We start from the raw sequence: 27,815 nt of genomic DNA, 5'->3' as shown, positions 1-27,815 counted from the left end.
TCTTCTAAAGACTGAATCTTATTAGATAGAAAACGTCCACAAAACTACACACATTTGATCATCTTGAAGGCAGAATTCCACTGGGTAGAACATGTTGAACTAGCAACTCTTCCAGCTACCTTAGCCTAGCAGCTAGGTTAGCATAGCTGTGCTTTAAGTAAGCTACTGACTCTCTTCCACCTGCAGAAACTGTCCTCTTCATACTTGGAACATTTTCCAGTACTGCACATCAAACACAATCACCCCTTTATACGGGCACATGTGGACCGTCTTGTGAAAATCCTCTTCGACTGGGATGGTGAGCATGGCTTTGGACTGTGGGTCTGATCTGTCAAACTGGTGACAGCTATAGTGACTAGTAATGCATACTAATAAAATTGAATCAGAACACATTCAGAAGACAATGGAGTGACATGTTAAACATGATGGTTTCTGATCAGAGCGGCAGCTGTTTTAACACATGAGACTCCAGGATTAATCTTGGCCTGGCTGTTAACCTGCCCTGGAGCTGGCTATATGCAAAGAATAAATCGCCATGGTTACATGCTGGGTTTAATTCAAGCGCTTAACCAAGTCAAAGCTAAATTCATCCAGGATAACTTGAATATCCCGGCTTTATCCCTTATCCTGGTTACATGCAATAGCCCTCTGGTTACTAGTACAATTTGGTCATTCCGTCAGCTCAGATCTTGTTTTTATCAAACACACACTCAACAATATTGGCCAAGAGTCTATTTGGGTAAAATTGTATTTTCCTGTGATTGTTGTGAGCCATAGCATGAACAATTATTAGATTAATTAAAAAGGACACAATCTTAGTTATCCGATTGCAGCAATGTACTTTCCTTTTTCCACAGATAATAACATTGATATTAAACTCAATGACATTGGTTGTATAAAAGCTGTGTTACATGTTTTTTATTGTCAGAACCAGCACAGCCTAAGAGTAACTAACTAAACCAACATCTGTTTCATCATAGTGGAGACATCTTGTAGTGGCTAAATTATTAAATAAAAATAGAATTAAGAACAAACCCATACAATGTTTGATGACTTTGCCATGACTGGTGAATGACAGGTCTTGCAGCACTCATTAAAATGAAGCAGACTGGATGTGACAAATCCAAATGTCACATTGTTAAAAATGTAAAGTGGAAACCTAATTAGTTGCCTCAGGTAGCTCTGATGGTGGCGTCTGATTAGGTTACCTCCCAGATACTTTCCTTTGTCCACTGCATATTTTAGCTGTTCCCCTCTTTTGAACATTACCTCTATACCCTATAAGGTTGTTAATAAATCCCAACCTATTACATCTCTTTAACATTGTGATGATTGTTGTAAACTTTGGCAAATCCTGTACCTTCCTAAATGCATTGAGGTCTACGTAATGTTTGCGTGCCGGCAAAGGGTAACAGCTCTAACTAATTATGAGTAATTGATCATGAGTTGCTCTATTTGATTGCGCTTAAAATGGGTGTGCTTTCTTTCTGGAGAATTAAATTACAGTTTCCCAACATCTCAACAAGGAAGCTAACCAACTTGTTGTCATCTTTAAATAGACACGCCGTTGTCAAAGAATAATGTTGCATTACAAATATATCCTGATCATACAGATGGTAGAAAAGTATTTTTTGAAAGCTGTGGTTTATTTTTAATAAATCTGTAAAATGATGTTTCATCATTTGTTTCATCAATGTTTTTCATTTCCAAGAGGAATCTGGCATTGGACTGTGATTATATTTGTTTGTCTCAAAAAATTAAATATTTAGTATAAGTACAAGTTTAAAACAATGGTTTGTCTGATCGTGTCAGAAAGATACTACACATTATTGATTTTCCAACACATTACATTAATAAACTCTATTTTTTGCAAGGAGAACAGATGAACATTTCCATGTATTTTGCACCTTCAAAGTACTGCGCCTGTTGTGTTTATAGTCTATTTAGGTGTATTTGAATTCCAGTTTTTAACAGTACAAAATGGAATGGGAATGGTCCAAAAGGGGTATAAACTCATGAAAAGCCCTATTTTGGAATTAACAGGCTCCATGCCCACCCTGCAGCCCAGAGAGCGTTTTTCAACCGTGTCAGTCAACTAGGCCACATGCACAGTGGATCAGGAAATTAGGTGGAAAGTGGTTGTGTTCTTGGAAAATTCTTAATCACAGTGTGATTAGACGCCTGACATGCCGTTCAACATTTAAAAATGAATCTTGCCTAGGTCTGGTTCAACCAGTTGCCCCACCACAACAACTGCAACAACTTTCTACGACAACTACAATCATGCCCACTACCGCCAACCCTCGCCTAGTAAAACTGCTACTTGCAATTACTTGTATCATTTCTGTTAGAGTATTTGAATGTATTGTACATCTTTTACATTGTTGATTCTGTACACATGACATCCATTGCAGTCTGTCCACTGGTGCTTTGGTCAATTTAGAGACTATGTTAACGGGCAACTTTCAGCCTAATGCCAGAGTGGTTGCAGTAGTGCCAGGGTAGCTGTCCTCGTGAAAGTGTCATATTATATCACATGATTTGACGTTTGCGTCTCTTTCAAAGATAGTTTGTGGTGGAGGAAAACCAATGTCTGTACAACAGAACATCATGACTATATTATAGAGTTGGTCCTGGGATAGTAAAGTAAAGAAACTTTCATCTTTTGTGTTCATGCTCTACTTGAGAGACTTAAAAGTAGTGCAATGCAGTCTGCAGGAGACGCGCAAAGACCGCAGGAACTGTATAGTTTGGGGGTATCAAACTAAAATGTAAAGACGTCCTGTCACAGAGCTACCCTCTGTTCCCTGTGACCCCTTATCACCCGACCTCAGCATACATGGTGGTGGCCTTCTTGACTAGAGTAAAAAATTAGACTGGACTTTTCTCAGTATTTTTATACCTGTACTGTTGCATCATGGGTAGTGGGAGAAACCAAGTATGTTGGGAAACGAGGGAGGAATTGTTTGAAGTTATTGATGTTTGCTTCCTAATTGTTGTTGAAGTTTACACATTGTATTGTGTGCTGTGTTATTTAAAATCTGCCAACAGAGGGAAATGGGGTATGTGATCTTGTATGCACAAAATGCCATGAGGAGGAGATTAGAAAGGAGACAAAGACTTGTACACACAAAGGTATACCTTTAAGGTAGGAAGGAGATGCTAGTGCTCAGCACAATCCCGATCATCCCTGCTTTTCATACAGATACAGAAATATAGGCGGCACATAAAGGAAATTAAATAAAAGTGGATGGTCAGGATCAAATAAAAGAAGATACACTGTCTCTGCTGAGTCTGAGACTTTGAGCAAGAAGATAACAAGGTGTGGGAAATGTGCAGGTCACACTGTTCCATTTTAATTGTTCACTTAAGTTAATGAGGAAATTGGCTCAGGTAGCTCTGCGGGCCAGCTGGCGAGGTTTGGTATCTGATGAGAATGCCTCCCTTTTGAGGTTTTCTTCTCCAGAAAGAAAACATTGTTGGCAGCGGTGGATTACCAGTCTTATACCAGCGCAACTGTAAGACTTTACTAAAAATTAAAATCACTCATATTTAGTCAGAGCTGTGACAATTGGGATATAGTTTTAGACTGAAGAAAACAATGCAGTCAGTAACATTCTTTTAGCCCAGTTATTCACACATTATCAAACTCTTTTCCCAGAATTCAAACATCACAAAGACCTTGATGTACAGGATCTGCCAATGTTTGAAAAACCAGCATCAGAACAAAGAAAGGTGACTGTGTCTGGGTTGTTGCTTCCTAATAGGCTTGTTTGAGTTTGTTTTTTTAAATGTCATCTGTGATTTTTTTTACAACCTTATGGGTTAAATATGCGGTGGACGAAAGGGAAGTATCTGGAAGGTCCCATAATCAGATGCCACCAGTGCCAATTTCCTCATAACTAATTAAGTGTCCACTTTTAATTTTGGAACTGCCACACCCAGTCAACTGTATTTAAAGAATCGCAGCAAGACCTGTCATTCACAAGTCATTGGACAGACAGTGTATGCTTCTTTGAACATTTGTAAGTATAACTTTTACTTTGATCCTAACCACAGACTTCTTCTATTTGATTTTTTTCTGCCCTGTATATTGTTACTGTAAGGTTCTCAGTCTTAACTGTGGTTTTCATGGGACCAATTCACAATTAATAGCGCAGTGTGAGGACGTCAAATTATTACATGTGTTTACATTTATACCGCTGCATATTAATTACAAGCTTCTATTTCAGCCTATCCGGACGGTGGCAAAATGGGCAAGCTCAATCTAACTACAGGTAAGGCATGCTGATCAATTCAATTCTTTAATTAAAGAGTCAGTTTAAGCAAATTACAAAGACATGTTACTAAACATAAGATTTACTTTAACCTCAGTGGTATCTTACTAAGCAGTTGCATGATCAGCCCCAAAGAATATTAAATATTAAGCTCCTTTGCGTGATCTTACCCAAAACTTTAGTTTGAATGAAATATTTAGTGTACTCTTCATGATCCACAAAACAGTGTTTATTGATCATTAATGTAGTTAACATTTATTTTAGAATGTTAAACAAAATCCCATTGAATTCCAATGTAACTTGGTGACTAGAAATCTGAGTGTAATATTATAATAACGTGCACAAACAGAAACCAGACCAGAAAAAAGAGAGAATCTGTTTATATTATATGCTGTTCAAGTCTTGGACTAAGGTTTTTCAGTCATATGACAGAAGTGGTCTTTTTACCGCGATAGATTGCATATGCAAGTTCTATAGACCTCCACTCGTTTTAACAGCAATGCATCCTGACAGATTCATGTTTATATTATTATGGTCAATTAATATTATACAATTTGGAAGAAGTTAGAGTCATACGTCAGGCCAAAAGTAATCTAGTTAAAACAGAACATGTGCAAAAAAGAAACCCCAGAACTTGGCGATTGTAAATGAACTGATTTACCGCTTCATCTAGGTCACAATAGATCTGACTATAATTCTATGTCAATAATGTAAAAATGATATGTTGTGGCTGTAGTCTTAAGGCAAGTGTGTTCCTTGTAGCCTCATTCTGTCAGTTGTAACCCAAGCACCAAAATATATATCCTCCTGTCATACATTCATCAGATATTCACACCAAACCGTGTGTCTTATTGGGAAATGCTGTTGTCGTGTTTTAAAGCCACGTTGAATACAGTGTTTTTTTTACCACGTTACTGTTCTGTAACCTCTAGGTGATGAGAATAGATAAAAAGAAAACGTTCTGCTGAAAATTGTTTTTGATTTGCTCCCCGTCCATTTCACACTGAAAGAAATGGATTAGATTGTAGTTACTTATACCCTGGGTATGTTAAAATGCTTCATGGTACCACAATTTGAACCCAATACTAACAAGTGTCATTTTCCAGGTCTCTGTTTGATCATCGCCAGCTTGGGTAAGTTTACGACATTTAAAAAACAATTTGACAGACTCGCTGTTAAATAAATCATGTCTTTAACTAAGTTGAGTAGTTGATTAGTAGTTTTAAGTATGTATATGATTCAATGCCATCAGCTTTGATGTAATCCCCTATGATTAAATTTAAAAATGGGTGTAATTTTAAGTGGAAAAATTCAATGGTTAACCAGCAATTAATACATATCTGACAATGTTTATTCTAGGTGTACCTGGCCTTGCAGGACATCTTCCAGCTTACCAAGGACCATCACCCTGTGCACAACCAAACGGGCTATTCCCCAACCCTGCTGATCCACATTCGTTTTACAACTGTGATTGGGGAAAAGGCACCCTCCAATACTGCCCAGTAAATTTGGTGTATAATCATGCCATTAAGGCATGTGACTATCCCCCAAACAAGTACCCCGTGAACCATCACAATGTGAAACCTACTCCAACCAAGAAGATTTATACAACAAGAACCACCACTAAATCCCCGAAAAACCCCTGTTATGGAGGACAAAATGGGCCATACCCCAACCCTGCTAATCCACATTCGTTTTTCAACTGTGATTGGGGACACGTCTACCTCCAATACTGCCCACTAGATTTGGTGTATAATCATGCCATTAAGGCGTGTGACTATAAAAACCACCCTTATGGAGGACATGCAACAACCGGTCCGACTACCACGACACAAACAACAAAAAGCCCTACTATATACCACTGTTATGGACAAAATGGGCTTTACCCCAACCCTGCTGATCCACATTCGTTTTACAACTGTGATTGGGGAAAAGGCACCCTCCAACACTGCCCAGGAAATCTGGTGTACAAACATTCCATAAGGGCTTGCGACTATTACGCTTGGTAAACTATCAGCTTCCGGATCATTTGAAAATCTAGTGGGGCTGTAATCTAATATTAGGCGCTTCAATGCTGTTATGTATGAGGTATTTTTACATTGTCGGTGTATCTAATCCGACGGGGTGCTCTCTTTGGTTTATGTGTAGCCATTGGTGGATTGATTGGACCCTCACTATGGCATATATTAGGTGTGTTCTGTGTAGAAATTATTCATATTGGCATGTTAAAGGTTTTGTTTCGTTGTTCTGTATTGATTACTCTTTGCCTATCTGCCATTAGTTACAATAAAGACATAATACACCTCTATAAAACCAGTGTCATGATCTTGTCAGTATTAACTGGAATAAAAGAATACAGTGAAAAACAAATCACCTCAGAGTATCGAGCTAGAGCCAATCATTGTTGTCTTGGCGTGTTTGTGTGACAGCATTGATATTACATTCATTTGAGATGATAAACTGTAACTTTAGCAATCTAGTGTCTGCACAGAATACCAAACGCAGAGTTTAGCACAAAAGACACTTTATCCAGTAACACAACGCACCAACAGCGAAACAGGAAACTCAATGAACCGACACACATGGTTTAAATACACTGGGAAGGTGCAAGTGTTTGGACACAGGAGGAAACTATTTGAGACGCGGCAAACAATCACCCAACAGAGAAAACACCAGCGCAGGAAGTGAATTTAATCCAGGGTCACAAGAGGTATAAAACTACAAATTAAACCATGAAACAATTCCACACCGTGACATGATGGCTACAAGGCATGATGCATTAAACAACGACAGCAGACTCCTTAAATGCAAGGCTTTAATGTGTGAGCCCTGTTACTGTGTACTGCTCAAACTAAACTAAAAAAAACTAAAAACTAAAACAGACTTTGTTCACTCGCTGTCTTACTGCCGTGTCGTTCTGCATTAGGGTTCGTCCTTGTAACAACCCTGACATTATCGTGTTGAATTATCGCAATATATAAATGCTTCACATTGTTTGAAACATTAGTCTTGGCTACAATATACACAAATACGTTTAAAAATACCACAAACACATCTCGTAAGTTATAAAATAAGATGTGGAAATGACTCCAGAAATCTGCACACGGAGGTGCAACATTTCTCAGCAAAGCACTGTGATAAGAGAAAAAAAGCACAACAGAATCAACTGGGACAAAGCGGAGGACGCATATATAGGCACCATTTCTCTCAGACAAACCTAGCCCAAACCAGGGCAAAAATACCCACCAAACATCTAGCATAGGAGCCGTACATACTCAAAGGCTATTATGTTTTTGACAAGTTAACTGAATCAGCTTCGTTTAACAGAGGAAGTTTTAGGGGTATTTCTCGCCCCTCTCCTATGATATCTGGGGCAAAATTATCTTTCTTATGGTCTCTCGGGTTCCATCGGTGCCCCAACCTTTGACATTTTGAAATGAATCCTGCATGACCTACATAGCTTCTTGTTGCGTTTGAATGAAGTTGGGTGGTATTAGTTACATTGATTGATTACTGTCAACACACTTGACTATCACTTTAGATGAGGTTTTAGCCTGGTATCTCCGTGTTTTACTGGACTTGTACTGTTTTTAGTGTATGAATGTCCCAAAAAGTCTGCTATTTCCGTAAAAGACTTTTTAATCCGTCATGCTCCATGTCTAGTTGCTCAAAACATGTAAGAAAGAGTAATGGTACGGATTAACATTTTTAACTATGGGTCCACTTGAGCACCACCGCAAACCGACAAACCGACTGTCATTTCTATCCATTGAGTCCAGTGTAAAAGTATGCAGCAGAGCATTGTCTTTTTAGAAATAGATATGATGTACTCTGTCCATTCCACCCTAAGGGTCCCCCAACAGGACACATCTCAGAGCCAGGACCAACCGGAACCAAACTGTGTACACATCACAAACAAATATATGACTAAATCTATGAAGGAAAATCAATGTCAAATCTAGCAGCACTAATCAGGTCCATGCATGCACCCAACTAAGACATTCGTAAACAAAATTCCATCTTGAGCGCAAGCTACATGCTCGCCCGCTAAATGTTTGTTTATCTTCTAAAGACTGAATCTTATTAGATAGAAAACGTCCACAAAACTACACACATTTGATCATCTTGAAGGCAGAATTCCACTGGGTAGAACATGTTGAACTAGCAACTCTTCCAGCTACCTTAGCCTAGCAGCTAGGTTAGCATAGCTGTGCTTTAAGTAAGCTACTGACTCTCTTCCACCTGCAGAAACTGTCCTCTTCATACTTGGAACATTTTCCAGTACTGCACATCAAACACAATCACCCCTTTATACGGGCACATGTGGACCGTCTTGTGAAAATCCTCTTTGACTGGGATGGTGAGCATGGCTTTGCACTGTGGGTGTTACGTCCCCTGACGTAATAGTGATGGTGCATTTGCTGGTGATGTTTTCTCCCCTCCTCCTACCTTTCTCTCTCTTTCTCTCTCTGCCATGCAGCCCTCAAACAATCCCCAGCTGAGGTCCATTAGCTGGAGCCTGGCAGTGGGTATAAGGCAGCAAGGAAACCAGGTGGAGGCCGGATTCTTCCCCAGCGAGCTATCACAGCGTGTGTCCATGGTAGAGACCTGTCTGTGGAGTTGGTCTCACCACAAACGGTGTAAATGGTGTAGGGAGTTGGGTGCCATTTTGTTTGGAGGTTCACCTCACTAAATTTTTCTCTTGTTTTTCTAATAGTCAGGGAGAGAGGTAAGATGACTGTCTTTTGTTTTATCCCTTTTGTTTGTTAGGGAAGGTAGCTCATCATAATCTTTAGGAAGCCTTGTTTTGTTTGTTATTTTGGCCTGGCCCTCTCCTGACGATTTGGTTACCATTTGTTTGTTTGCCGTTTTGTTATGAGCTGATCTGTCCTACCCTAAGGTTTTATTAAACCTAGTAATAAAACTATAAATACTTACATTTTTTCTGTTTCCCTTTTGTGACAGCGTTAGAATCTAAGGGTGTTGTGTCATGCTTCTGGAAGTTCAGTGTAAAGTGCGGTAACATCTTTTTTTTTGTTTTGTTACGTCCCTCATGGAACCCCTAGACAAAAAAATAGAGAGAGACGTAACAGTGGGTCTGATCTGTCAAACTGGTGACAGCTATAGTGACTAGTAATGCATACTAATAAAATTGAATCAGAACACATTCAGAAGACAACGGAGTGACATGTTAAACATGATGGTTTCTGATCAGAGCGGCAGCTGTTTTAACACATGAGACTCCAGGATTAATCTTGGCCTGGCTGTTAACCTGCCCTGGAGCTGGCTATATGCAAAGAATAAATTGCCATGGTTACATGCTGGGTTTAATTCAAGCGCTTAACCAAGTCAAAGCTAAATTCATCCAGGATAACTTGAATATCCCGGCTTTATCCCTTATCCTGGTTACATGCAATAGCCCTCTGGTTACTAGTACAATTTGGTCATTCCGTCAGCTCAGATCTTGTTTTTATCAAACACACACTCAACAATATTGGCCAAGAGTCTATTTGGGTAAAATTGTATTTTCCTGTGATTGTTGTGAGCCATAGCATGAACAATTATTAGATTAACTAAAAAGGACACAATCTTAGTTATCTGATTGCAGCAATGTACTTTCCTTTTTCCACAGATAATAACATTGATATTAAACTCAATGACATTGGTTGTATAAAAGCTGTGTTACATGTTTTTTATTGTCAGAACCAGCACAGCCTAAGAGTAACTAACTAAACCAACATCTGTTTCATCATGGTGGAGACATCTTGTAGTGGCTAAATTATTAAATAAAAATAGAATTAAGAACAAACCCATACAATGTTTGATGACTTTGCCATGATTGGTGAATGACAGGTCTTGCAGCACTCATTTAAATGAAGCAGACTGGATGTGACAAATCCAAATGTCACATTGTTAAAAATGTAAAGTGGAAACCTAATTAGTTGCCTCAGGTAGCTCTGATGGTGGCGTCTGATTAGGTTACCTCCCAGATACTTTCCTTTGTCCACTGCATATTTTAGCTGTTCCCCTCTTTTGAACATTACCTCTATACCCTATAAGGTTGTTAATAAATCCCAACCTATTACATCTCTTTAACATTGTGATGATTGTTGTAAACTTTGGCAAATCCTGTACTTTCCTAAATGCATTGAGGTCTACGTAATGTTTGCGTGCCGGCAAAGGGTAACAGCTCTAACTAATTATGAGTAATTGATCATGAGTTGCTCTATTTAATTGCGCTTAAAATGGGTGTGCTTTCTTTCTGGAGAATTAAATTACAGTTTCCCAACATCTCAACAAGGAAGCTAACCAAGTTGTTGTCATGTCATCTTTAAATAGACACGCTGTTGTCAAAGAATAATGTTGCATTACAAATATCTCTTGATCATACAGATGGTAGAAAAGTATTTTTTGAAAGCTGTGGTTTATTTTTAATAAATCTGTAAAATGATGTTTCATCATTTGTTTCATCAATGTTTTTCATTTCCAAGAGGAATCTGGCATTGGACTGTGATTATATTTGTTTGTCTCAAAAAATTAAATATTTAGTATAAGTACAAGTTTAAAACAATGGTTTGTCTGATCGTGTCAGAAAGATACTACACATTATTGATTTTCCAACACATTACATTAATAAATTCTATTTTTTGCAAGGAGAACAGATGAACATTTCCATGTATTTTGCACCTTCAAAGTACTGCGCCTGTTGTGTTTATAGTCTATTTAGGTGTATTTGAATTCCAGTTTTTAACAGTACAAAATGGGATGGGAATGGTCCAAAAGGGGTATAAACTCATGAAAAGCCCTATTTTGGAATTAACAGGCTCCATGCCCACCCTGCAGCCCAGAGAATGTTTTTCAACCGTGTCAGTCAACTAGGCCACATGCACAGTGGATCAGGAAATTAGTTGGAAAGTTGTTGTGTTCTTGGAGAATTCTTAATCACAGTGTCATTAGACGCCTGACATGCCGTTCAACATTTAAAAATGAATCATGCCTAGGTCTGGTTCAACCAGTTGCCCCACTACAACAACTGCAACAACAACTCCCTACGACAATGCCCACTACCGCCAACCGTCGCCTAGCAGGTCTCCGTGGATCGTAGTTTTGTGCGGACCCCGGTTCTGACTCCTGGCATGGCTCTGCTGACACCTGCTGCTGCCATCATCATTACATTAAATATGATTCATATTACTGTCATCAAAAACCAACATCTTTCTGCTCTCCCTCCCCACAGAAGCCTCTGTGGATGGTGGTTTGACCTGATGGTGGTTGTCCATGCAGTGGTCCTGCCGTACACCTGTTCTGCTACTTGCAATAACTTGTATCATTTCTGTTAGAGAAATTGAATGTATTGTACATCTTTTACATTGTTGATTCTGTACACATGACATCCATTGCAGTTTGTCCATCCCGGGAGAGGGATCCCTCCTCTGACGTTCTCCCTAAGGTTTCTTCCCTTTGTTCCCCATTGAAGGTTTTTTTCATATTTCGGGGAGTTTTTCTTGTGCCGATGTGAGGGTTTCGGGACAGAGGATGTTGCATGTGTACAGACTGTAAAGCCCTCTGAGGCAAATTTGTAATTTGCGATTTTGGGCTATACAAAATAAAATGAATTTAATTGAATTTAATTGAAAATGCAGTACCACCATTGTTTGCAGACCGATGTGATGGATGTGCAGGATCTTATCGGTTTCAAAGTGGATATCTATTTTCTAATCATGAATAACAATGCCATCTTTCCCCTGGTGTGTATGTGACAAACATGGAGCTGATCAACTAGGTGTTTTCTCCCACCATCTCTTTTAATCATGGACAACAATGCTCTCTTTGTGATGGGGAAGTGACCATCAGAAGCCGATTCAGAACTCCTTCTCGGAAAGATGGGGCACAGATTGTGACACAGCGAGGTGGCGAAAGTAGGACCCAAGCGCCCAATAGATTTGCTTAATGACTTTTCAAACGAAAAGCTCAGACGAGCTAAACGAGATAAGTTGTTTCGCTGAATTCTTGCAAATATCCCCAATCCAAGCTTTCAACTTTGATCACTCTTTCTAAAGAGTGCACAAAATGCCACAAGGAAGAGATAAAAGTGGAGACAAAGGCTTGTACACACAAAGGTATACTTTAGAGGTAGGGAGGAGGTGCTGGTGCTCAGCACAATCCCGATCATCCCTGCTTTTCATACAGGTAAGGAAATTAAATAAAAGTGGATGGTCAGGATCAAATAAAAGAAGATACACTGTCTCTGCTGTGTCTGAGACTTTAAGCAATTCTTTATTGGGTCAAGAAGATAACAAGGTGTGGGAAATGTCCAGGTCACACTGTTCCATTTTAATTGTTCACTTAAGTTAATGAGGAATTTCAGGTTTTGAGGCATGTACAAATAATAACCGGACCAGGTCTGGCCCAGAATACATTGTTGATGGCACATTCTGCTTATCAGATTATGTGTAATGCCACATTATGCTATGACTACGGTGTGTCTAATTAAAAAGGACATTACATGAAGGATAATTTCCTTGTTGAGATGTGGAAGCAGCGGGTGAGGAAAATGACGCTGTGGTTCAAAATTCTCCAGAAAGAAAACACTGTTGGCAGCGTTGGATTAACAGTCTTATACCAGCGCTGTCACAGGGCGAGGTCAAGTTGGGTTTTTGTCGGCATGTTTTGGTCTTGTCATTTCCGTTTTATTTTGAAAGTAGTAACCTTCCTCTTGTTTCAGGTCACTTGCCCTTCCTCATGTCACCAGTCGAATCGTCTCCCCTGAAACCTGATTGTGTCCACCTGTTTCCCATTACCCTCATGTGTCTTATAGTCTGCGTCTCCCTTTGTCTTGTGCCTGAGTGTACCACCATGCGTTCACCCAAGCCTCGCCACAGGATTCGTTTATACCATTGCCTTGTCTCGGAATGATTACCCCTTTTTGTTTTTCCTCTGAGTAAGAGTGACCTTTTGTTTGAGCTTCTTAGATTTAGTTTTAGCGCGCTTTTGAAGCCGTTCGTTTTCCTCGTTTAAGAGAGATTTTAGTTTGTTAATTTTTGTCGGAAACGCTGATAGCTCATAGCCGTTTGTTTGTTTTTTCACGACGCGAATAAAGACGCCAAACCCTCTGCATCTGAGTCCTCATTTTAATCTGGTCCTGACAAGCGTAACTGTAGGACTTTACTAAAATTAAAATCACTCATAATTAGTCAAAGCTGTGACCATTGGGATATAGTTTTAGACTGAAGAAAACAATGCAGTCAGTAACATTCTTTTAGCCCAGTTATTCACACATTATCAAACTCTTTTCCCAGAATTCAAACATCACAAAGACCTTGATGTACAGGATCTGCCAATGTTTGAAAAACCAGCATCAGAACAAAGAAAGGTGACTGTGTCTGGGTTGTTGCTTCCTAATCTTTAACAGTACAAAATGGGATGTGAATGCTCCAAAAGGGGTAAAAACTCATGAAGAGCCCTATTTTGGAATTAATAGGGTCCATGCCCACCCTGCAGCCCAGAGAGCGTTTTTCAACCGTGTCAGTCAACTAGGCCACATGCACAGTGGATCAGGAAATTAGGTGGAAAGTGGTTGTGTTCTTGGAAAATTCTTAATCACAGTGTGATTAGACGCCTGACATGCCGTTCAACATTAAAAAATGAATCTTGCCTAGGTCTGGTTCAACCAGTTGCCCCACCACAACAACTGCAACAACTTTCTACGACAACTACAATCATGCCCACTACCGCCAACCCTCGCCTAGTAAAACTGCTACTTGCAATTACTTGTATCATTTCTGTTAGAGTATTTGAATGTATTGTACATCTTTTACATTGTTGATTCTGTACACATGACATCCATTGCAGTCTGTCCACTGGTGCTTTGGTCGATTTAGAGACTATGTTAACGGGCAACTTTCAGCCAAATGCCAGAGTGGTTGCAGTAGTGCCAGGGTAGCTGTCCTCGTGAAAGTGTCATATTATATCACATGATTTGACGTTTGCGTCTCTGTCAAAGATAGTTTGTGGTGGAGGAAAACCAATGTCTGTACAACAGAACATCATGACTATATTATAGAGTTGGTCCTGGGATAGTAAAGTAAAGAAACTTTCATCTTTGGTGTTCATGCTCTACTTGAGAGACTTAAAAGTAGTGCAATGCAGTCTGCAGGAGACGCGCAAAGACCGCAGGAACTGTATAGTTTGGGGGTATCAAACTAAAATGTAAAGACGTCCTGTCACAGAGCTACCCTCTGTTCCCTGTGACCCCTTATCACCCGACCTCAGCATACATGGTGGTGGCCTTCTTGACTAGAGTACAAAATTAGACTGGACTTTTCTCAGTATTTTTATACCTGTACTGTTGCATCATGGGTAGTGGGAGAAACCAAGTATGTTGGGAAACGAGGGAGGAATTGTTTGAAGTTATTGATGTTTGCTTCCTAATTGTTGTTGAAGTTTACACATTGTATTGTGTGCTGTGTTATTTAAAATCTGCCAACAGAGGGAAATGGGGTATGTGATCTTGTATGCACAAAATGCCATGAGGAGGAGATTAGAAAGGAGACAAAGACTTGTACACACAAAGGTATACCTTTAAGGTAGGAAGGAGATGCTAGTACTCAGCACAATCCCGATCATCCCTGCTTTTCATACAGATACAGAAAAATAGGCGGCACATAAAGGAAATTAAATAAAAGTGGATGGTCAGGATCAAATAAAAGAAGATACACTGTCTCTGCTGAGTCTGAGACTTTGAGCAAGAAGATAACAAGGTGTGGGAAATGTGCAGGTCACACTGTTCCATTTTAATTGTTCACTTAAGTTAATGAGGAAATTGGCTCAGGTAGCTCTGCGGGCCAGCTGGCGAGGTTTGGTATCTGATGAGAATGCCTCCCTTTTGAGGTTTTCTTCTCCAGAAAGAAAACATTGTTGGCAGCGGTGGATTACCAGTCTTATACCAGCGCAACTGTAAGACTTTACTAAAAATTAAAATCACTCATATTTAGTCAGAGCTGTGACCATTGGGATATAGTTTTAGACTGAATAAAACAATGCAGTCAGTAACATTCTTTTAGCCCAGTTATTCACACATTATCAAACTCTTTTCCCAGAATTCAAACATCACAAAGACCTTGATGTACAGGATCTGCCAATGTTTGAAAAACCAGCATCAGAACAAAGAAAGGTGACTGTGTCTGGGTTGTTGCTTCCTAATAGGCTTGTTTGAGTTTTTTTTTTTTTATGTCATCTGTGATTTTTTTTACAACCTTATGGGTTAAACATGCGGTGGACGAAAGGGAAGTATCTGGAAGGTCCCATAATCAGATGCCACCAGTGCCAATTTCCTCATAACTAATTAAGTGTCCACTTTTAATTTTGGAACTGCCACACCCAGTCAACTGTATTTAAAGAATCGCAGCAAGACCTGTCATTCACTAGTCATTGGACAGACAGTGTATGCTTCTTTGAACATTTGTAAGTATAACTTTTACTTTGATCCTAACCACAGACTTCTTCTATTTGATTTTTTTCTGCCCTGTATATTGTTACTGTAAGGTTCTCAGGCTTAACTGTGGTTTTCATGGGACCAATTCACAATTAATAGCGCAGTGTGAGGACGTCAAATTATTACATGTGTTTACATTTATACCGCTGCATATTAATTACAAGCTTCTATTTCAGCCTATCCGGACGGTGGCAAAATGGGCAAGCTCAATCTAACTACAGGTAAGGCATGCTGATCAATTCAATTCTTTTATTAAAGAGTCAGTTTAAGCAAATTACAAAGACATGTTACTAAACATAAGATTTACCTTAACCTCAGTGGTATCTTACTAAGCAGTTGCATGATCAGCCCCAAAGAATATTAAATATTAAGCTCCTTTGCGTGATCTTACCCAAAACTTTAGTTTGAATGAAATATTTAGTGTACTCTTCATGATCCACAAAACAGTGTTTATCGATCATTAATGTAGTTAACATTTATTTTAGAATGTTAAACAAAATCCCATTGAATTCCAATGTAACTTGGTGACTAGAAAATCTGAGTGTAATATTATAATAACGTGCACAAACAGAAACCAGACCAGAAAAAAGAGAGAATCTGTTTATATTATATGCTGTTCAAGTCTTGGACTAAGGTTTTTCAGTCATATGACAGAAGTGGTCTTTTTACCGCGATAGATTGCATATGCAAGTTCTATAGACCTCCACTCGTTTTAACAGCAATGCATCCTAACAGATTCATGTTTATATTATTATGGTCAATTAATATTATACAATTTGGAAGAAGTTAGAGTCATACGTCAGGCCAAAAGTAATCTAGTTAAAACAGAACATGTGCAAAAAAGAAACCCCAGAACTTGGCGATTGTAAATGAACTGATTTACAGCTTCATCTAGGTCACAATAGATCTGACTATAATTCTATGTCAATAATGTAAAAATGATATGTTGTGGCTGTAGTCTTAAGGCAAGTGTGTTCCTTGTAGCCTCATTCTGTCAGTTGTAACCCAAGCACCAAAATATATATCCTCCTGTCATACATTCATCAGATATTCACACCAAACCGTGTGTCTTATTGGGAAATGCTGTTGTCGTGTTTTAAAGCCACGTTGAATACAGTGTTTTTTTTACCACGTTACTGTTCTGTAACCTCTAGGTGATGAGAATAGATAAAAAGAAAACGTTCTGCTGAAAATTGTTTTTGATTTGCTCCCCGTCCATTTCACACTGAAAGAAATGGATTAGATTGTAGTTACTTATACCCTGGGTATGTTAAAATGCTTCATGGTACCACAATTTGAACCCAATACTAACAAGTGTCATTTTCCAGGTCTCTGTTTGATCTTCGCCAGCTTGGGTAAGTTTACGACATTTAAAAAACAATTTGACAGACTCGCTGTTTAATAAATCATGTCTTTAACTAAGTTGAGTAGTTGATTAGTAGTTTTAAGTATGTATATGATTCAATGCCATCATCTTTGATGTAATCCCCTATGATTAAATTTAAAAATGGGTGTAATTTTAAGTGGAAAAATTCAATGGTTAACCAGCAATTAATACATATCTGACAATGTTTATTCTAGGTGTACCTGGCCTTGCAGGACATCTTCCAGCTTACCAAGGACCATCACCCTGTGCACAACCAAACGGGCTATTCCCCAACCCTGCTGATCCACATTCGTTTTACAACTGTGATTGGGGAAAAGGCACCCTCCAATACTGCCCAGTAAATTTGGTGTATAATCATGCCATTAAGGCATGTGACTATCCCCCAAACAAGTACCCCGTGAACCATCACAATGTGAAACCTACTCCAACCAAGAAGATTTATACAACAAGAACCACCACTAAATCCCAGAAAAACCCCTGTTATGGAGGACAAAATGGGCCATACCCCAACCCTGCTAATCCACATTCGTTTTTCAACTGTGATTGGGGACACGTCTACCTCCAATACTGCCCACTAGATTTGGTGTATAATCATGCCATTAAGGCGTGTGACTATAAAAACCACCCTTATGGAGGACATACTACAACCAGTCCGACTACCACGACACCAACAACAAAAGGCCTTACCATAAACCCCTGTTATGGACAAAATGGGCTTTACCCCAACCCTGCTGATCCACATTCGTTTTACAACTGTGATTGGGGAAAAGGCACCCTCCAACACTGCCCAGTAAATTTGGTGTATAATCATTACATTAAGGCGTGTGACTATCCCCCAAACAACTACCCTGGGAACCATCCCGTTGTGAAAACCACTCCAACCAAGAAGATTTATACAACAACAAAAACCACCACTAAATCCCAGAAAAACCCCTGTTATGGAGGACAAAATGGGCCATACCCCAACCCTGCTGATCCACATTCGTTTTTCAACTGTGATTGGGGACACGTCTACCTCCAATACTGCCCAGTAGATTTGGTGTATAATCATGCCATTAAGGGGTGTGACTATAAAAACCACCCTTATGGAGGACATACTACAACCAGTCCGACTACCACGACACCAACAACAAAAGGCCTTACCATAAACCCCTGTTATGGACAAAATGGGCTTTACCCCAACCCTGCTGATCCACATTCGTTTTACAACTGTGATTGGGGAAAAGGCACCCTCCAAAAATGCCCAGGAAATCTGGTGTACAAACATTCCATAAGGGCTTGCGACTATTACGCTTGGTAAACTATCAGCTTCCGGAATCATTCGAAAATCTATTGGGGGTGTAATCTAATATTAGGGGCTTCAATGCTGTTATGTATGAGGTAGTTTTACATTGTCGGTGTATCTGATCCTACGGGGTGCTCTCTTTGGTTTATGTGTAGCCATTGGTGGATTGATTGGACCCTCACTATGGCATATATTAGGTGTGTTCTGTGTAGAAATGATTCATATTGGCTTTTTGAGGGTTTTGTTTTAAGTTTCGTTGTTCTGTATTGATTACTCTTTGCCTATCCGCCATTAGTGACAATAAAGACATAATACACCTCTATAAAACCAGTGTCATGATCGTGTCAGTATTAACTGGAAGAAAAGAATACAGTGAAAAACAAATCACCTCAGAGTATCGAGCTAGAGCCAATCATTGTTGTATTGGCGTGTTTGTGTGACAGCATTGATATTACATACATTTGAGATGAAATACTGTGACTTTAGCTATCTAGTGTCTGCACAGAATACCAAACGCAGAGTTTAGCACAAAAGACACTTTATCTAGTAACACAACCCACCAACAGCGACACAGGAAACTCAATGAACCGACACACATGGTTTAAATACACTGGGAAGGTGCAAGGGTTTGGACACAGGAGGAAACTATTTGAGACACGGCAAACAATCACCCAACAGAGAAAACACCAGCGCAGGAAGTGAATTTAATCCAGGGTCACGAGAGGTATGAAATTACAAAATAAACCACTAGAATCTTAAAATTAAGATTGGACGGGTCCTCGCAGCTCCTTGCACGTTGGGGCTGTTACGCCCTCCTCTAAAGTGAGGATACCGTAACTCGCCGTCACACGTGAGCTGGTCACCGGGAGGGTGAGGTGAAGTAAAAACAGTGTGCGCACAATCAGGACAACCAAAAACACCGTACCGTTCAAACCAGGTTTATTTTGAACTATAATACGGTAGTGGGGGAAAAGGGGCTGAGCGGAACCAAAGCAAAGAAATGAATGAAAAAGACCCCTAATCTGCCTAGTCTAAACACAAGTTTGTTAAGCTCTCTAAAAAGTACAGGTGGGTGGTCCGCCCAGATCTTACCTAGTGTGTATAGACAGAGGTTTATCTACGGGTAGTATGTAAACCCCAGGGTCTCTTACCTACACACTCCCATTGTGCGGTCCCCTTTTCCCTGGGACAAACAAAACAAAGAAACTGAATAGCACAAACAACGTGATAACAGAATAACAAAAATAACTTAACCTTCACTAGTTCAAGTGACCAAATATATACATACGCCAAAACAAACAGAAATGTCACTTGAACGCCGCTCAAAACAATTGTTCGGTTGCAACAAGTTGTTTCCCGACAGTCCTTCCGCTCTCTCTCTCCAACCGCTCTCCTCTTCTTGTCTACTCCGACCTCCTTTTAAGCCTCTGCATCCTGCCGTTGATTGGCTGTGATGGAAGGTCATTAGTGGCTGCAGGTGGGAGCTGGCAGGGGAGATTATTGGCTGGGGGGGTGCGTCAGAACACCTGTGGGAACAAAATCAAAACACACACACCCCCTCCCACAAGCAGGCCGAGGCACGTAACACGCCCACCCCAAAAAACACAAACCCTTAGTTTGTGTAACAAAACACATACCACCTAACACCATGCGCGGGACAGAGCATCCGCCACAACATTATTGGAGCCCTTTACATGGCAGATCTGCAAATTATATCCCTGGGCCATTATGGCCCACCGCATCAGACGGCGGTTCTGGTTATACATCCTGTTTAGGAAAACCAAGGGGTTGTGGTCAGTAAAGACCAGCACAGGCAATATGCTCGAGCCAACATATACCTCAAAAAACTGTAAGGCTAACAACAGGGCCAGAGCCTCCTGCTCAATGGTAGAGTACCTGGATTGGCAGGGGTTGAATTTTCTCGAGAAGAAGCTGACAGGATGGTCCACTCCGTCGTCATCTTCTTGTAAGAGCACTGCACCTGCCCCAACAGCACTAGCATCCACCTCTAACTTGAATGGTTTCTCAAAGTTAGGGGCTGCAAGAACTGGGGCCCTACAAAGCAACATTTTAGCTGACTCCAAAACAGTTTGACACTTTGGAGACCACTGAAAAGCTATTTTTGGGCTAAGCAAATTGGTTAGAGGAGCTACCACAGTTGAAAAATTCTTACAAAAGGTACGGTAGTACCCAATCATCCCCAAAAACCGGCGTAATTGGCGGCGGGTCGTAGGGGCAGGAAAGCTAGCGATAGCCTCCACTTTGGCAGCCACAGGCCGCACCTGTCCACGTCCAACTTCTTTGCCTAGGTAGGTGACTGTAGCCTTTCCAAAGTCACATTTAGCCAAATTTAGGGTCAATGATGCTTTCTCCAACCTCTGAAACACGTCTGTTAAAGTGGAGATATGGTCAGACCACATGGCGGAATGAATGACTAAATCATCTAAGTAGGCAGTACAGTTAGGGACCTCACCTAGTACAATATTCACCAGCCTCTGGAACGTGGCCGGGGCGTTGCGCATCCCAAACGCCATTACATTATACTGTAAGAAGTTGTCTGGAGTGACAAAAGCGGAAATATCAGAAGCACGAGAGGTTAGAGGCACCTGCCAATAACCCTTCAGTAAGTCAAGCTTAGTCACATACGCCGCAGCACCTATGGTGTCGACGCAGTCATCAATACGTGGTAAGGGAAATGAGTCAGGCACAGTGACAGCATTCACTTGTCGATAATCAGTACAGAACCGAAAAGTACCATCAGGTTTAGGTATCAAAATACAAGGAGAGCTCCACGGACTAATACTGAGTTTAGCCATTTGATGTTGTAGCAGATAACTCACTTCTTGTTTCATTGCTGCCCTCTTCACAGCGTTCACACGATAGGGATGCTGCTTGATCGGAGCGGCATCCCGTACATTCACATCATGTTCCAAGACGGATGTACAACTTGGAACATCCCTGAAAAGGCTTGGAAAATCATTAATTAAGGCAACCACATCCCTTCTTTCTTTTTCATCCAAATGTCCCAACTGGGAGTGAAGAGTTTTTAACAGTTGTGAGTTACACAAGCGTTCACATTGCTGGAGAGTGTTACGTACCACCAAATCATCCTCCTGGTTTTCTTCTGGCATAGACTCTGAATGCAGTCCCACAGAAGCCATAGGCACGACAGTAGCCTGTGCCGCTTTATCTGAGGACTTGGGACGGGTCTCTCGAACATGGTACGTTTTTAACATGTTAACATGGCAAACCCGGGATGAGCGTCTCCGGTCTGGCGTCTTAACCACATAGTCTGTTTCACTGATTTTCCTTTCAATTACGTATGGACCAGAAAAACGTGCTGACAAGGAGGAACCTGGAATCGGCAACAGAACTAAAACCTGATCCCCTGGTTTCCAGTCACGGCTAACTGCTTTCCGGTCATATTGGCGTTTCATTCGCTGTTGAGAGTTAGACATGGACTCTTGGGCTACTGCACATGCATCATGCAACCTTTCCCGCATCTGGCTCACATACTCCAACACGTTTTTATCAGCCGAGCCAACTGAGTCAGACGCCAGTATCTGCTCCTTTAAAACTTTTAACGGTCCACGAACAGTGTGGCCAAACACAAGCTCAGCAGGACTGAAGCCCAAGGACTCCTGCACGGTCTCTCGTATGGCAAACAGGACAAGTGGCACACCCTCATCCCAGTCTTTCTGGGTGTCCATACAGTACTTGCGCAGCATTGACTTAAGTGTTTGGTGCCAGCGTTCCAAGGCACCTTGGCTCTCCGGATGATACGCACTGGATACATTGTGGGATATCGACAATGTCTGTAACACCTTGGCAAACAACTTTGATAGGAAATTGGTTCCCTGATCTGTTTGCAACACTTTAGGAAGTCCAAATGTCGAAAAGAACTTGACCAATGCTTTGATCACAGTCCTAGCAGTTATCTTTCGAAGAGGAATAGCCTCTGGATACCTAGTGGCACAACACATTACAGTTAATAAAAACTGATTACCAGACGTGGTTTTGGGCAATGGCCCAACACAGTCCACTATGACTCTCTCAAACGGTTCTCCTATCACAGGTATAGGGTAGAGAGGAGCTCGAGGTATCGTCTGGTTTGGCTTTCCAGTTAATTGACATACATGACATGTCTTACAGTACCTAGCTACATCGGACTTCAATCCTGGCCAAAAGAAATGTCTCAGAACACGGTCAAACGTTTTAGTTATCCCCAAGTGACCCGACCAATTGTTATCATGAGCTAGAGACAGCACCTGCTGCCGAAGCGGGGTAGGAACAACTACTTGGAATACGGCCCTCCAAGCACTGTCTGCCTTATGGCCGGTCCACTTTCTCATTAATACTCCTTGGTCTAAGAAGTATGCCGTGTCCTTATTTTTCACCTCTTCCGGTGTCACCACAGAGGCAAAACATGTATGAAGACTGTGATCCTCTTTTTGCTGTTCAATCACCGTTTCAGGGGTGATTCCTACAAAAAGGTCACTTGATTGGGGCCCCTTATCCACAACGTCCCTGTGAGGGTGAACCTCGTTCAAACGCGCAGGCTCCTGAGGAATACACGGAACCTCACTCTCCACAGCTACTGGGTCAAACAGAGACTCAGGCAAACTTATAACATCATCCAGTCGTCGTGACTGTGCGCGAGTAACCACACAGGCCGAAAACACAGTAGGAAAATTCTTTGACAGATCCTCATCTTCTGGATTGAGGTTAGGTTTATCCAACACTTCTAACAAGGGCGTCACCTTTCCACCTGCTATGTCATTGCCCAACAGCAAAGTCACACCTTTCACAGGCAGCGTGTCCATAACACCAACACGGAAATGTCCTGAAACTAAGTCAGACGTCAAATGGACCCAATGCAAGGGCACGGGCAGTGTCCCCATCTCAATACCCTGCAGCAAGACTTGTGAACCACAAGACGTCTCCGAAGACCAAGGCAGCGCATCAGTAAGAATAAGAGATTGTGCAGCTCCAGTGTCTCTCAAAATTTGGATGGGCCTTTGTTCAGTTTCCATCCCAGATAAGGAGACCAAACCTTTTAACAAAAATGGGCTGTAAAGTCTGTCTGGTTTGCTTCGTGCAGAGCATGCACCGCTTTTCACCGGGTGACTCCTGGAACAGACCAGACCAACACCTTTTGGTTTGCTACTGGAAGTCATCAGTCGCCTGTCTCTGTTGCTCAACACAGGACAGGTGGCAATCAGATGCCCCTTTTGATGGCAATAAAAACACTCCCGCACATCCTTGGGACTGGGTGAACGGTTTGGTGAAGGACGAGCAGGACTTGGGACCGATGGCACAAATGTTCTGTCCCCGAAACGAGGTGGCGTGAACGCACTCTTATGTGTCAAGGTATATTCATCCACCAACACTGCGGCCTGAGCCAACGTTGCCACCTTTTGGTCACACAAATGAACCACCTGACGCTCAGGTAGAGTGTTTTTAAAATCTTCCAACAAAATTAACTCTCTGAGACCAGCAAAATCTATAACTTTGCTGGCTGAACACCAGCGATCAAACAAAGACTCTTTGTCTCTGGCAAACTCAACAAAGGTTTGATTCAAGGCCTTTTTGTGGTTCCTAAATCTCTGCCTATATGCTTCGGGAACTAGTTCATACGCGCGAAGAACTGTAGCTTTTACAACGTCGTATTTTAAACTCTCTTCCAGGGAGAGAGCAGCAACAACTTCTTGGGCCTTCCCGGACAGTTTACACTGTAAGAGAAGTGACCACACCTCGAGTGGCCAGTGCAGCGCTGCTGCCACACGCTCAAAAGCAGAAAAATAACAATCAACTTCTGATTCCCTAAATGGCGGTACTAAAGCAATATGTTTACTCACATCAAAGTGAGCCTGAGGCGGAGCAGAAGACGGACTCACACGGGAGCCAGCCTCTAGCTCCAGTTGTCGAATTCTAATTTCTTTATCTATTTCCAATTTCCGAATTTCTAACTCAAACTCTCTTTGTCGAATACTCTCTTTTTCCATTCGCTCCATCTCCAACCTGGCCAGCCTCATTTTGAGCCTAGCAGCGCCATTAGAATGACCTGAAGGAGGAGACAAAGGGTCAAACCGGGGCAACGTAACAGGAGTGAAAGCAACGTCTCTCTCTACGCCATCCTTTGTTTTTGCTTCAGAGGATCCATCAGACTCCTCTCCTGAGGCACCCCTCTCATCCTCTTTCAAGGACAAAATTCCCCTCTCTGCTAACCCTTCTGTTACTAGGGTCAAAAGCTCAGCTTTAAGCTTTTGTTTAGGAACAGGGATTTCATAGTGTTCCGCTATAGCCCGTAACTCTACCTTTCGAAATGTAGCCAACACTTCAAAAGTAGGGGCTTCAAAGAAATCGGCCAATGCCGAAGTCGCCATACTGAAAACAATGTACTACACCAACAACTCACTAAATGTACAGACTACCGACGGATAACAACGCACCAACACATACAACCACACCAAGTTCCCAATGACGTGCTCAGAGTAACGGGTATTAGATCCATGATCCCGGACGAGCCCCCATTTGTTACGCCCTCCTCTAAAGTGAGGATACCGTAACTCGCCGTCACACGTGAGCTGGTCACCGGGAGGGTGAGGTGAAGTAAAAACAGTGTGCGCACAATCAGGACAACCAAAAACACCGTACCGTTCAAACCAGGTTTATTTTGAACTATAATACGGTAGTGGGGGAAAAGGGGCTGAGCGGAACCAAAGCAAAGAAATGAATGAAAAAGACCCCTAATCTGCCTAGTCTAAACACAAGTTTGTTAAGCTCTCTAAAAAGTACAGGTGGGTGGTCCGCCCAGATCTTACCTAGTGTGTATAGACAGAGGTTTATCTACGGGTAGTATGTAAACCCCAGGGTCTCTTACCTACACACTCCCATTGTGCGGTCCCCTTTTCCCTGGGACAAACAAAACAAAGAAACTGAATAGCACAAACAACGTGATAACAGAATAACAAAAATAACTTAACCTTCACTAGTTCAAGTGACCAAATATATACATACGCCAAAACAAACAGAAATGTCACTTGAACGCCGCTCAAAACAATTGTTCGGTTGCAACAAGTTGTTTCCCGACAGTCCTTCCGCTCTCTCTCTCCAACCGCTCTCCTCTTCTTGTCTACTCCGACCTCCTTTTAAGCCTCTGCATCCTGCCGTTGATTGGCTGTGATGGAAGGTCATTAGTGGCTGCAGGTGGGAGCTGGCAGGGGAGATTATTGGCTGGGGGGGTGCGTCAGAACACCTGTGGGAACAAAATCAAAACACACACACCCCCTCCCACAAGCAGGCCGAGGCACGTAACAGGGCACTGGCCAGATGGTTAGAAATGTGGTCGAGGACGCCTGCGGCGTTCGCCAGTTAGTGGTGTTAGTTCATGTTTCCACCAGGCTTGGATTATAATATGGATGTATAGAGGGTAAGGATGTCATGAGAATTGAGATATATGGAGCAGTTTAGATGAAGTATGTCTCAAGTTGAAACCACTGTTCCATTTGTTCTCTTTTCTTTTTTGCCACGATTTACACTTCAGGCTGAGAGTACACATCACCATGGTGTGACTTGGTAATGACCAGGACATTCTGATGTACCAGTCCAAAATAAAAGCCTCTCGAAATACCATACATGAGCCAATTTCCTTCAAAATCTATCACCAGACTACGTTTCGTCATTTTCAGATTAGGTTTAAAAGAAAACAATCAATACTTTCAGGACCATTCCACTTCAGGTTGATAGTACACACCCCCAAGGTGACACGTATGGATAACCAGGACATTCTGATGTTCCATCCCAAAATAAAAGCCAAAAATACCATACATGACCCAACTTCCTTCGAAATCTTTTAAAAGATGTTTTTTTAAATCTGCGCCCTACGCACATAGTTTAATATTTCTTTCGGAAAAATGCAACTTTTAGAGCCTTAGGTCTATAGAGCACACTGCGGGCATTTGAAAAGAATTGGGTTTAATCCCTGGGAGGAGTTCGTTTTTTTACAACTCTAAAAAATCATGAAAAAAGTCCAAAAACAGGCCAAAAAGGCAGATTTTCAACCATTAATTACAGCGCCCCCTATTCTAAGAAAATTATGAAAATATTAGTGTGTGTTTAGGGCTTCAATGTTCACACTTGCTACATTTTTGGTTAGGGTCATTTGGAAGTTAAAAATATGCCAGATTAAGCCACACCCCTTGCGAAGTTAACTAGCCCATATCTCATCGAAACAATGAGTTATCAGCACCCTTCTGATATATCACGAGCACATAGACCAATAATGATCCACCGACGGTCTCGTGACAATCAAACTCAACAAGAATGTGATTTTACACTAAATTCAAAATGGCGGAAAATCTAGTTAGGCGCATTTGCATACCATGATTGACTTTTTTGTAGAGCATGCCGAAGAGGACCTCTGTGCCAACTTTCAAGTTGATCGGACATTAGGGGGGGAAACTGGCCTAGCGGTTTGTGAGAAAAATAATAATAATTCCTTGAACTAGTCATATCGAGGACCCTAAACAATAATAATAATAATAATTCCTTTAAATACAATAGGTTCCTCTACGAACCTAATTAAGTTGCCGACTCATCAGAACAGCAGTAACACCTACGAATGTATTAAGACATTGAATAAAATGAATATAAAATACATAAAACACAGTCATCGATGGCTTAAAAGTGAAAAGGTGCTTTGTTAAAGTGACGTGTTATTTTCTGTTTCCGTCCCCTCACAGCACCGTCCTGTGGGAGCTCAGTGGGTGGAGGGTGGGGCTGACGGAGGAAACCGCTCTGGGGAAAAAGCTGCCGGGTTTCGATAGTCGTGAATCTTCTTCCTCACAGCGGTGGAACCAACAGAGAGTCACAGTGGTTTCATGCATCAGACCAGGAGGAACCCAGCTGGCATCTGATGAAAGAGAAGAAGTAGAACGTGTTCTGTCACCATTGAAGGTGAACCCCTGTAGAAAAGTAACCACGTCAGTGTGGTCCAACGTGAACGACTCCGTCCTCACAAACACCCAGAATGACCTTTGACCTGCAGGTTGGTGACCAGTGTTTGTCTACAGGAGGGTTCTTTGAGAGGATGGAAATGCTCCTGCAGTGAGACAACGACACCTTCTCTGCTAAAAGAGTTTGGTTACTGCTCCGTGTCTCCAGGTGTCATGAAGGCTGCACGTGGTGACAATGACACAACAAACAGATCAGATCATCAGCCATTAGGTGTGTAGAAGAAGGTCTGTGGAGAGAAACATACGAGTTATGAGAGGATACTGTAACCTAGAGGAAATGTTTGTTAAAAGACACGTCAACAACAAGAAATAAATCTGTTAAAGTTCCCCAAACCTCAAACTCTTGTTTAGCAAC

At 41.4% G+C, this 27,815-nt stretch overlaps 2 protein-coding genes across 2 annotated transcripts; both read left to right on the top strand.

Moving 5' to 3' along the window:
• The first annotated feature begins 3,944 nt into the window (after positions 1-3,944).
• LOC134106190 (chondroitin proteoglycan 1-like) lies at positions 3,945-6,590 on the top strand. The gene is made up of 4 exons (XM_062558209.1): positions 3,945-4,025; positions 4,233-4,277; positions 5,384-5,410; positions 5,637-6,590. The coding sequence occupies exons 2-4, from the start codon at positions 4,253-4,255 to the stop codon at positions 6,284-6,286; spliced, it is 702 nt and encodes a 233-aa protein (XP_062414193.1). The 5' UTR covers positions 3,945-4,025; positions 4,233-4,252; the 3' UTR covers positions 6,287-6,590.
• A 9,098-nt stretch (positions 6,591-15,688) lies between these two features.
• On the top strand, positions 15,689-18,796 carry LOC119223082 (chondroitin proteoglycan 2-like). Its single transcript, XM_062558179.1, has 4 exons — positions 15,689-15,740; positions 15,948-15,992; positions 17,100-17,126; positions 17,353-18,796. Exons 2-4 carry the CDS (start codon positions 15,968-15,970, stop codon positions 18,456-18,458), a joined length of 1,158 nt encoding a protein of 385 aa, XP_062414163.1. The 5' UTR covers positions 15,689-15,740; positions 15,948-15,967; the 3' UTR covers positions 18,459-18,796.
• Positions 18,797-27,815: the final 9,019 nt, after the last annotated feature.

The sequence above is a fragment of the Pungitius pungitius genome, chromosome 1 (assembly GCF_949316345.1).
Source record: "Pungitius pungitius chromosome 1, fPunPun2.1, whole genome shotgun sequence".
Taxonomy (NCBI): Eukaryota; Metazoa; Chordata; class Actinopteri; order Perciformes; family Gasterosteidae; genus Pungitius; species Pungitius pungitius.
Note: the sequence above shows the minus strand (reverse complement) of the source record. Positions and strands in the feature narration are given on the sequence as shown.

Bases quoted from the DNA above. Each gene is read 5' to 3' on its own strand.
- LOC134106190 (XM_062558209.1), top strand. From the start codon at position 4,253: ATGGGCAAGCTCAATCTAACTACAG. The intron at 4,278-5,383 runs GTAAGGCATGCT...GTCATTTTCCAG, and splicing joins CAAGCTCAATCTAACTACAG to GTCTCTGTTTGATCATCGCC. The intron at 5,411-5,636 runs GTAAGTTTACGA...TGTTTATTCTAG, and splicing joins TTTGATCATCGCCAGCTTGG to GTGTACCTGGCCTTGCAGGA.
- LOC119223082 (XM_062558179.1), top strand. From the start codon at position 15,968: ATGGGCAAGCTCAATCTAACTACAG. The intron at 15,993-17,099 runs GTAAGGCATGCT...GTCATTTTCCAG, and splicing joins CAAGCTCAATCTAACTACAG to GTCTCTGTTTGATCTTCGCC. The intron at 17,127-17,352 runs GTAAGTTTACGA...TGTTTATTCTAG, and splicing joins TTTGATCTTCGCCAGCTTGG to GTGTACCTGGCCTTGCAGGA.